The 11326-nt window shown below is 39.0% G+C and overlaps 2 protein-coding genes across 2 annotated transcripts; one reads left to right on the top strand and one right to left on the bottom strand.

Moving 5' to 3' along the window:
- The first annotated feature begins 262 nt into the window (after window positions 1–262).
- On the top strand, window positions 263–3194 carry LOC138870981 (uncharacterized). Its single transcript, XM_070148826.1, has 7 exons — window positions 263–507; window positions 613–799; window positions 995–1151; window positions 1207–1428; window positions 1512–2039; window positions 2132–2265; window positions 2394–3194. The coding sequence occupies exons 1-7, from the start codon at window positions 263–265 to the stop codon at window positions 3192–3194; spliced, it is 2274 nt and encodes a 757-aa protein (XP_070004927.1).
- A 5659-nt stretch (window positions 3195–8853) lies between these two features.
- Window positions 8854–11008, bottom strand: LOC104231469 (large ribosomal subunit protein eL34). The gene is made up of 4 exons (XM_009784471.2): window positions 10805–11008; window positions 10510–10589; window positions 9211–9320; window positions 8854–9117 (listed from the first exon to the last, which is right to left on the bottom strand). Exons 1-4 carry the CDS (start codon window positions 10881–10883, stop codon window positions 9024–9026), a joined length of 363 nt encoding a protein of 120 aa, XP_009782773.1. The 5' UTR covers window positions 10884–11008; the 3' UTR covers window positions 8854–9023.
- Window positions 11009–11326: the final 318 nt, after the last annotated feature.

Below are 11326 nucleotides of genomic sequence, written 5' to 3'. Positions count from 1 at the left end.
AAAAATCCCGTGTCTCATTCACTTACTATTTTCATTAGTATTCTCAGTAAAAACTCATAGAGGACCAGGTACTCTATAGTTTGGTGGACTCATATAAACTAACAATTGGTATCAGAGCAAGTTTCTCCTATCAGGCTAACACCTAAGAAGGATCCATATGGCTGCTCCACCAAATTTTGAAGAAGGTCAATCTACATACAGACCATCCAGGTTCAATGGGTAATACTTTGGGTGGTGGAAGACAAGAATGCATGATTTTATCATGGCTGAGGATTCTGAGTTATGGATGTCATATGTGATGGTCCTTACATCCCAACAAAGGTACTTGAAGAACTTCCATCCTCAATGCCAAAAACCAGAAAAGAATACACCGACGCAGACAGGACCTGATGAATACAATAGAATTTCTGCTTGTGAAACTGCAAAGGAGATATGGGAAGCTCTACAAATAGCATATGAGGGAACTACTCAAGTAAAGCAATCTAAGATTGATATGCTCACTACCGAGTATGAACTCTTTAGGATGAAAGATGATGAATCTATTCAAGATATGCACACTAGCTTTACCTCCATCATAAATGAGTTACACTCACTTGGTGAATCCATTCCTAGGAACAAGCTAGTGAGGAAAATTCTCAGTATTCTACCCAGTTCTTGGGAAAGCAAGGTGAATGATGTTACTGAAGCAAAGGATCTGCAGGAGCTAACCATAGACAAGCTGGTTGAAAATCTAAAGACATACGAGATGATGAAGAAGATAGACAGTGAAAGAAGAGAACCAAAGAAAGAAAAGAACCCGGTACTCAAAGCTAATAGCAATGACTTAAGTGAGGAGGATAGTGGCATGGCTTACTTAACCAAAAGATTTCAGAAGATGGCCATAAGAAACGGAGGAATGCTGAAAAGGGGCAGCTCTAGCAAACCAAAGAACTATGATCTCTGACATAAGTGTGGAAAGCCTGGGCACTTCATCAAAGACTGTCCTTTCCTGAAGCAAGAGCTCTCCAAGTACAACTCTGAGAAAGCAGCTAAGAGGAACCTGGTTCCTAACAAGGATTTCAAAAGGAAGAGATTTGCTGACAATGTGGTGAAACAGGCTCTTGCAGCATGGGGAGACTCCTCTAGTGAGTCTGAATATGAAACTGATACTGGTGACAGCTCCATGATGGCAGTTGAAAGTGAGGAATGCTTTGATGGCCCAATCAGATGATGATGAAGACGATGACAACAGTGAGGTAAATTTCAGGGATGTTCAGAGAAATTTGAAATCTTACTCTCCTAAGAAACTCATGTCTATAGCTAGTGTATTGATTGATGCCTATCATAGTCTTGTGGAGGATAAGGATGCCTTGACCTTAGAGCTAGGAGAAGCTAAACAAACCAGAGATGATCTGGTAGTATGTGTTGTTGATCTGAAGGAAATCATTTGTGAGCTGGAAAAGGAAAAATCTATTTTAATCAAAAAAAAATTGCTAACATAGAACATGAAAGAGATGATTTAGTGGTTGTAGTTGTTGAACATAAGGAAACTATTGAAAACTTTAGAAAAGAAAGAGAAGCCTTGATGAAAAGAGTGACTGAGATTGAGGAAGAAATAGATGATCTCTTGGTAGTGATTGCAGACCTAAGGGAAACAATAGAGGGACTAGGGATTGAGTCAAAACCTGGAAATTTTGGAAAAAGAAAGGAGATAGCAAGTGAGGAACATATTAGGCTTGAAAACGAGCTGAAGGCTGTGAGAACTAGTCTATGCGTTGAATATGAGAAAAACAAACATCTCCAGACTGAACTGGAAAGAATAAAAAATGATCTTGAAAAATCCCTAAAGTGGACCTGGCCCTCAGAAGCTATCACTGCCATGTACGCTAATAATGGTGGAAACCAGGCAGGGAATAGGGTTCCAGAGGGAAAAGCTCCATACAACCTCCATAGCAAGTATGTTATTATACCAGATAACTGGTTGTGTACCCAATGTGGGAACAATGGGAATTTCAAGGAAATTGCCAAGCCAAGGTCTAGTCCTTTCAGAAAAACAAAGTGTTTGCTGAAAATGTAACTACTAAAAAAGGACCAGGTTCCACCCACAAAAAGTGCATATTACCTGCATGGACTCTGTTTCTTATACCTAAAGATGAAATCTTTGAGGTGTTTGTGGCTTTTGTAAAGAAAATCCAAGTGAAGATGCAATCCAAAGTTGCATGTATTAGATTATATCATGGAACAGAACTTGACAATGCCAAATTTGATGAGTTTGCAATGAAAATGGCATTACTCACAACTTCTCAGCTCCAAGAACCCCCCAGCAAAATGGAGTAGTGGAAAGGAAGAATAGAACTCTTGAAGAAATGGCAAGAACAATGCTGATCGACAGTGGAATTGCAAAGAACTTCTAGGCTGAAGCTGTCAACACTGCCTGCTACTTGGTGAACAGGTGCATGATCAGATCTCTCCCGGAAAAAAACCCCTATGAGTTGTTGAATGGAAGGAAACCCAAGCTGACTCATCTAAGAACATTTGGGTGCAAATGTTATGTTCTCAACAATGGAAAGGATCAGCTTGGTAAATTTGATGCCGAAAGTGATGAAGGAATATTTCTGGGCTATTCTTCTCAAAGCAAAGCTTACAAGATATACAACAAGCGGACTCAATATGTTGAGGAAAGTGTTCATGTTATCTTTGATAAGTCATATCCTTCATGTGAGAAAAGTTCTAAAGATGATCAAGATGGAGAGCCCTTACTGGTTCCTGGTGAAGTCATTGACATGACAAATGGAAAGGCAGATATGATGATCCAAGTGAAAGAGCCGAGTGAAGACAATGGTGTCTCTTCTTCAATGGAACCAGGTACCTCAATTACAACCACTGAAGCTGAAGAAAGAGTGGGTGATGCAGTCCAGGGTACTCCACTAGTACCTGAGAGAAAAACACAAGAGAACCAGTTAAATATACCCACCTCCTCTACTAATGAACCTCAAATGTCTAACTGGAAACACAAAAGTTCTCATCCTCTTGACAACATAATTACCCCCTTAGATTGTGGAGTACAAACCAGGTCAAAAGCCAGAAATTCACTTGCCTTCTCTGCCTTTCTCTCCCAAATAGAACCCAAAAATATCAAGGAAGCCCTGAAAGATGCAAATTGGATTACATCCATGCAAGATGAGTTGCATCAGTTTGAAAGGAACAATGTCTGACACCTGGTACCTAGACCCTCAGATCGAACCATTATAGGAACCAGGTGGGTATTCAGGAACAAGCTTGATGAACATGGAAACACCACAAGGAACAAGGCCAGGTTAGTGGTTCAAGGCTATAATCAGGAGGAAGGGATTGATTATGATGAATCGTTTGCTCCGGTCGCTCGCATGGAAGCTATTAGAATCCTAATCGCTTTTGCATCTCATATGGAATTCACCTTGTTCCAAATGGATGTCAAAAGTGTATTTCTAAATGGACTTCTTAAGGAAGAAGTCTATGTGAAGCAACCTCCAGGGTTTGAATGTCATGAACACCCTGAATATGTGTTTAAACTGGACAAAGCATTGTATGGGTTAAAGCAGGCTCCTCGAGTTTGATATGAAAGGTTGTCAAAGTTCCTGTAAGAAAATGGCTTTAAAGAGGGAAAATTGACAACACCTTGTTCCTAAAGAAACGGGGAAGGAACCTGCTCATTGTTCAGGTCTATGTTGATGATATTATTTTTGGGGCAATAGCTGACTCTCTGTGTGAAGAATTTGCAAGACTCGTGGGAAGTGAGTTTGAAATGAGAATGATGGGGGAGCTGAATTTCTTCTTGGGTCTTCAAGTGAAGTAGTCCACACAGGGTACATTCATTTGTCAGCAGAAATACATCAAGGAGCTCTTGAAGATGTTTGATATAGAAGCATCAAAAGGGATATACACTCCCATTGCAATTGCTACTCGATTGGACATGGATGAAACTGGATCTCCTGTGAATCAAACTATGTATAGAGGCATTATTGGGTCTCTTCTCTATCTCACTTCCAGCAGACCCGATATTTTGTTCAGTGTGGGGCTATGTGCAAGGTTTTAATCAAGTCCCAAAGAATCTCATTTAAAGGCTGCCAAAAGAATTTTGAGATACCTTAAGGGTACACATGACCTAGTCTTGTATTACCCCTCAGGTGACAGTTTTAATTTCATTGGATATGTTGATGCTGACTATGCAGGTTATCTTATGGACAGGAAAAGCACTTCTGGAATGGATCACTTTCTAGGATCATGTCTCATCTCTTGGGGCACAAGAAAGCAAAACTCAGTAGCTCTTTCAACAGCTGAAGCAGAATATGTAACTGCAGCATCTTGCTGTGCTTAGCTCCTATGGATAAAGCAGCAATTGGAGGATTTTGGAGTGTTTACTAAGTGTGTGTCTCTTCTATGTGATAACACCAGTGCACTTAACATGGCTAAGAATCCAGTTCAACAAAAAAGAACCAAGCACATTGATATGAGACATCATTTTCTGAGGGGAAATATGGAGAAAAGGTTGATCTGCATGAAGTTCTGCAACACAGAAGAACAAATTGCAGATATCTTCACCAAAGCATTGGGTAGGGAACATTTTGAAAGAAACAAGGTGAAACTGGGGCTTTTGAAGCCCAATTGAGCACCTGATTCCTCATCAATTGGCTATGAAAATCACCTTCAGGTAAAACTAGCTAAAGTGTTTTCTGGCCAAATTTAACTCACTTCAATATTGTTGCAGGTAAACACGCATGATAAGTATAGAAGCAGTAGATGCAGTTCATGGATGATAAAAGAGGATTGATACTTTCAAATAACAGGTCAAGAAACTGGTTCTTGTACCAAAGGTTAGTAGTTTTGTGCATTCTTTAATACACGTCTTGAAAAGGTACAAATATCAACTGTCATGTTATCCACCTTTTCAAACCCTGATGTCACGTCTCTTCTCTTCAAATCGTTCCATCTCCCTCTGAAACATTGCACTTCTCCAAGCACAACCGCCGTTTCAGAACCAGTTCATATCTCTCTCTTCATAATTATCCACTCTTATTAAAACCCTTCTCTTTTCTCCACAAACCATAAGTCCTACATTAGAACTTCTCCAAAGCACCTTCTCTCCACCTCTTTAATGGATGACACCAACTCCAAAATACCTGTCTCAGTCGTCTCTAATACTGAAAACCCCATGGAATCCTCCGTCCCCACTGAGTCCTCTGTAACCACTCCTGCTCTTACCGCTGAAATCACACCTAACCCATATTCCCCGTTTCTCTCCATCCCAGAAACCCCTAAAATTGTTGATCCGTCCTCTCTATCTTCTGAGGTTCCCATTGATCAAAGAAAAAGTGGAGAACAGGGTCAAAGTCCTGAGGTCATAGAGGTTTTCGCCATTGTTGCTACAGATTCTGTGGTGGCAGTGGAGCCTATTGAGGAAGAAAATATCATAACCATATTTGTGGTATCTATTGACGGCGTCCTGCATGAGATAATTTCTCAGAGAAACGAGATATAGGGTATAGGGAAAGAAAGAGCCATGGTGACTGTTGAGGGCTCTATACTAGCAGAAACTACTGGGCCCTCACGTGAGGAACCTGACCCCTATCGGAGGAAACAAGTCAGGGTTCTCACTCCCAGGCCAATTCTGCTCCTATATTTGCTATTGCGCCCTTGGACATTCAAGTCCGTGAGATGAGGTCTAGTGATGAGGAGGATCTAGACAACCTTGCTCTTGATGCTTTCATAGTCAAGCGAAAGGTGGTGTCCACTCCTGAGTTTTCTACTAAGCGACCTACTACCAGGTTGCAAGCAAAGGTAGCCTATGACTCTGCCCTTCAAAAGAGCAGAAAAAGTAGTAAGAAGCAAATGAGGAGATTGATGAAAGACAATGTGATGGTGTGTGATAAGGTTGTTCCAGTGGTGGAGGTTGAAGAGGAAACAATTGAGGAACCTAGTTCCCTGGTGAGAAGGTCCCAAAAGAAGAAGGCATTTGTTTCCATAGAGAATGTTACAACCCCCAGTTCCAAGTTGAAGGATGTTGAGAGTGAGCTCTCCGTTTCTGATGAGGATGTGTTAGTCAAGTCTAAGGGAACAGCAAAATCAAGTGGTATTAAGTCTGGCAAACATAAGTCTGAAACCGTTAAGGAACCTGGTTCTTTGAAAAAGCTGAGGAGTGAAAGTAGTTCTGCTTCAGAACGCCTAAGGCACCAAAATCCCGTGTCTCATTCACTTAGTGTTTTCATTAGTATTCTCAGTAAAAACTCATAGAGGACCAGGTACTCAATAGTTTGTTGGATTCATATAAACTAACATAGTGAATATAGATGCAACAATTAAATCGTCCAAAACGATTCAATACATAAAACTAGAGTTATAATCCACAAACAATCATCAATACACCAAATCCATCAAACTCTAAAGGGAACTACTCCATAGACATGGAGAAATTCATCACAAATATAATTAAAGTATAGGAAAACATAGATTCAATCCAAACTCGGGTTTTGAGTAAGGAAGGAATGATGAAATCCTTGTGCTTTTGTTCTTTCAACTCCTCCTTAGCTTCCTTAGGTCGAAAGTATGTCAAAAGTCCTCTCAAAAACATGTTTCTAGTGTATTTATACCATGTAGGAACGAATCCGGACGAGACTACGCTTTTTGAGCCGAAGTGGGAAAACCTACAAACTTTTTACACTTCATGTGTCGCACTATGCTACGCAGGGTGCGTAGCATTAGTGCAATTTGCTCGGTTGTAAACTCTCTGAACTTAGCTTGTCTGACAAAATTTTGTATTGATGCTACGCACTATGCCACACACCATGCCTAGCATTAGTGTATTTTTCTATCAAACCCAAAAACTCTAAGTCTCGAAACTTCTCAAATTTCTGACGAAATTTTGTACTAATGCGATGCTTAATGCCATGCCTTTGCGACGCACTAGTACTTTTTTGCCCTAGCCCTTGCTCTTTCTTCCAACTTTCGTATGCAACGTCGGTCCACGAGCCCCGGGCGTGATCCCGGTTTAATTCATTGGCTTTTACTCAGACTTCAAAGCTCCAATTATTCGATTTAGCTCCAGAACATCTTAACTCGGCATCATCTCTTACAAAGCATAAAACACACAATTAGTGCAAAACACTACTAATTGAAGCTCAAACACAAGTAAAGTGCAGTGAATTAGAGTGCAATAAGCGATTAAAATATGGGATTATAGTCTACCATCAATAACAGTGCGCTGACAGTCCACATAAGTTATAAATACTTATAATAGTGGAGTAAGTATTGCTTGAAAACACAAAGTTGCTCCAAAATCCTGCAAGTTGAAACACGTCATTGGCCTTTTTCCATATTATTTGATAGTTTTCCCCGTCAATAGACATTGTATTGTATAAAACGTTTGACTAATGACTAGAGTGGCTCATTAGGCCTTCGCTATTAGAAAAGGTTAATCGCGGACTTGGTTGAAAGTACAAGTACCTATATAGGGGTTCCCCTGTCACTGCCAGAACTCAGCAGCATCCGAGCAACAACCTTCACAACTCAGATTAAGAGAAAATGCAAGAGGAGAACAAAGCTAATTCTTCTAGGAAATGATAGACCCTATTCAAAGAGAGCTGAACTTGCTCTCAAGATCAAAAACTTGCTCTCAAGTTGAACTTGCTCGAAATGATAGTCCCTTTCGAGCTTGTCCGAGAAGGACACTTGAACAACAAGAGTCCATTGCTTCTCCAACACGACCTAATCCACAAAAAGGTTCCCGTGTTGATTCACCACGGTAGAGCTGTTGTGGAATCACCAGTCATCATTGAATATATTGATAAAACTTGGAATCTCATACCTAAACTCTTGCAAGAAGATCCATATGAAAGAGCCAGAGTTACGTTTCTGGACTCGTTACATCCAACTGGTACGATTATATAATCGTGTGTTTTTACATTTGAATTTCAAGATTTTGTTAATTTGTGCTTTCCATATTTTCAATTGTTTGACAGCATATCCAAGATCATGGTTACCCAGGAGGAAGCGTGTGAGGAACTGTGGGAGAGAATAGAAGTGCTGTTAGAAAGAAAGAGAATTTTCTTCACTGAAGGAAATCGCGAAATCCACGGGGAAGATCCAGGTGTTCTGGATATCATGATGGTTGCAACACTATGATTTCAAGGCTCAAGAAAAGGTCCCTGGCCTGAAGATTCTGGACAAAGAAAAGAGTCCACTCATGTACACCTGGGTGACAACCTTACTAGAGCAAGCTGTAGCGAAAGTTTTAATTTATAGGCAAAGCATAGTCGAAGTGCCAAGTAACTAAGCACAATATAATTTTCAGATACAGCAAACCAATTCATTAAGTTGCCGAAGAAACCTTTGTCTCTAATTTCATTGCTCTAGATGGTATACTTTAGAAGAGAAGTCCAGGCCCTAGATATTTGGATAAACCATTATTAATGTGTATCAGGGCAAAATCACCATATGGTGCCACCTTTGTATTTAATCCATGGCCTCTAAAAATTACCCTTCTGAATCAGAGCATTATACCTTATTTCCTTTAACTTCATCAGAGTATTTACACCAGCATGCAATGTTCATCCTCACAATATCAACAAACCCGGTTTTGGATTCACTTGCAACTAGGATCACTAAGCAATGTATACATAGTGATCCTAGTTGCAGCTTCATGAATAATAAAAAATCAAACAAGAGATAGACCCCCATTAACCGAGATCCAAGCAAAATGACCTCCAAACATTCAGACAATGCTTACACATCTACTTGCTTTTGGCACATTTCTTTCACCATCAACTGAGTTGCTCATAATAATGATTCAACTGGCCAGATGAAACCATTGTGTGATATATTAGGTAAATTAAGACAAGATTGACAACTCAATTTATATAGAATGGGGAATGAAGTCGGATATAATCAACTAAAGCAAAATGCTCCTCAAAAGCTGCAGCAATCAGGTCAATTTGTAGTGCACAACTAGTAAACACTTGAATGTCAAAATTTCACCAAAATTTAAAATAAAGTCCCTCTAAACTCTCAGCTTAGCTCTTGGCCGCCAGCTTTTCTTTGGCTTTTTGGATCTTCAAAACCTTCTTCACAATTTTCTGCTCTTCCACCAAGAAAGCTCGAATAATCCTGCAAACCAACATTACACAGTTATAAGACAAAGGAGCATGAATTAGACAAATAATGGAAACGGACAAGCCAACAAACACTAAGACAACAAACCTCTCCCTTACTGCACTTCCAGACAATACTCCACCATAGGCACGGTTCACAGTCCTCCTGTTCCTAGATAATCTGGATCTCTTATACTCAGTTGGTCTCAAGTGTGGAATCTGCAAGACAGCAAGGTTTGATGAATATATTGCACCAAATGCTTGAATTAATTAACTAAGCTAAAAAAACACCGAGACCAATGAACTACATGACAATAAGAGTTTAAATACCAAATACAAGGGCAAAGAGTATTATAACCATAAGTGGGGCTAAAAAGCATCTAGGTAATACCTAACATCATTTCAATTAGTCATTGAACGAAGCACCAGAAAAGCTAAAGTTGGCATTAGCAATTCTTATGATGCTTCAGTTTCTACTAAAAAGGATCTGTAAAAGAGAATATAATAAAAATTCAAATAAGAGAGATATTTAAAATATCAAAGCCTGATTCTTCTTTCCTAATTCTAGAGACTGAAGAAGCAATCTTGTCAACGGCTTAATGAAGAGCATTTTAGTCAGAGATGGGAGAATTCAAATAATACAAGCTGATTCTACTCACTCCAATAGCACAGTTTAAAGATAGCTATCTCAATATACAACATAACTATGATAATCTGACAGCAGAATCAGTATCTAGAGTTCACCTTGTATACAGGATTTACTGCCAATAATAATTAAATTATTTACTTATTTAAAAAACTTCACCTCCACTATTTTAATAATGGTAAAAATGAAAAAATGAATCAGCATATGCTTATACAATACCAAGAGAGATGCTTTGGCCTCACTCTGAGTAAGAAACAGTAAATAGAAAAAAGACCATATTGAATACGACTAACCATAATTTTCCTCAAAAAAAAAAAGACTAGCCATAATCAGGTATTTTAGAAATGTTTAAGATCTACATCTAGGATATCAGACAATGCAAAGTGGATCATGTACACTACACATCAGAACCAACACTAATTTCTAACAAAATTGTAAATGAAGCTCCAAGCACAGAAACATGACCGAATTTATTGCTGTGGAGCACATAATGGTAGAGCAGCAGAACAGGAAATACATGGTGAACAATATGAGCAGAATGCAATTCTATTCCTAGAGGCATCAACAACTTAAACAAACATGATATATGCAAAGCACAGCTCTGGAATATATATATATATATATATATATATATATATATATATATATATATATATATATATATATCTTACGAATTTAGATCTAAATAGCACAGATTTAGCTCCATCAACGCATCTAGAAATGCAGAATAAGAATATGTGGAAAAAAAAAAGATGACATTACCCCCTGAATCCTCTTTCCAGTTACAGGACACTTAGGACCACTAGCCCGCTTCTTGGTACTCTGGTAAATCAACTTCCCACCTGTACAATAAATAAATCAATCAATCAACTAAGTCTCAATCCCAAATTAGTTATAATCGACTTTTTATAAAGTCTATATCCATTCCGCTCAAATCGGTAAATTGCTTTTTGCCTGATCGGTCCAATTCATTGAAATACTAATTCATACTTAAAATTGAATGAATCAACAAGAATCAAATTAAAGACACTAATATTAAAGATAGTTTTTGTTGTACCGGGGGTTTTGACGACACGGTGCTGGTTGGATTTGGTGGCATAGCTGTGGCGCTTCCGGTATGTGAGTCGCTGCACCATCTTCGGAACCTCTCTCTCTCTCTCTCTCTCTCTCTCTCTCTCTCTCTCTCTAGGTTTGAGGCTCAGGCTCGAACAGAAGAGGGAGTGAAGAAGGTTTTGAGAAAACAAGTTAAAAGGCAAAACCCTAGCCGGGAATTTGCCCTAGATCTGACGGCCACTAAGAAATATGCTTGGACGGTTAGGATTGACAATGATTTGGACAAACTTTGCTCTTTTGGGCTTCAATCCAATCCAAACCCACTAGTTGCTTGGGCTGGTATTTTGGGTCGTATCCCCGAAATTTTTCCATTGTTGGGTTTTCTTTTATTATAGGTTAATTTCTTATTCAGTCATTGACTTTTGGAACATATCATTATTTGCTCACTGAATTGATCGATTATTCTTCATTTGGTTAACTGAGAGCTCCTTATTGTGTTTAGTGAGACATTAAAATAAGGATCATT

This window comes from Nicotiana sylvestris, chromosome 6 (assembly GCF_000393655.2).
Source record: "Nicotiana sylvestris chromosome 6, ASM39365v2, whole genome shotgun sequence".
NCBI classification, from domain to species: Eukaryota; Viridiplantae; Streptophyta; class Magnoliopsida; order Solanales; family Solanaceae; genus Nicotiana; species Nicotiana sylvestris.
This window is presented reverse-complemented; position numbering and strand designations above follow the sequence as displayed.

Bases quoted from the DNA above. Each gene is read 5' to 3' on its own strand.
- LOC138870981 (XM_070148826.1), top strand. From the start codon at position 263: ATGGCTGAGGATTCTGAGTTATGGATGTCATATGTGATGGTCCTTACA. The intron at 508-612 runs GTATGAACTCTT...ATCCATTCCTAG, and splicing joins ATTGATATGCTCACTACCGA to GAACAAGCTAGTGAGGAAAA. The intron at 1,152-1,206 runs GTGACAGCTCCA...TGGCCCAATCAG, and splicing joins TGAATATGAAACTGATACTG to ATGATGATGAAGACGATGAC.
- LOC104231469 (XM_009784471.2), bottom strand. From the start codon at position 10,883: ATGGTGCAGCGACTCACATACCGGAAGCGCCACAGCTATGCCACCAAA. The intron at 10,590-10,804 runs GTACAACAAAAA...TTTATTGTACAG, and splicing joins CCGTGTCGTCAAAACCCCCG to GTGGGAAGTTGATTTACCAG. The intron at 9,118-9,210 runs GTTTGTTGTCTT...GTTGGTTTGCAG, and splicing joins GGAAGTGCAGTAAGGGAGAG to GATTATTCGAGCTTTCTTGG.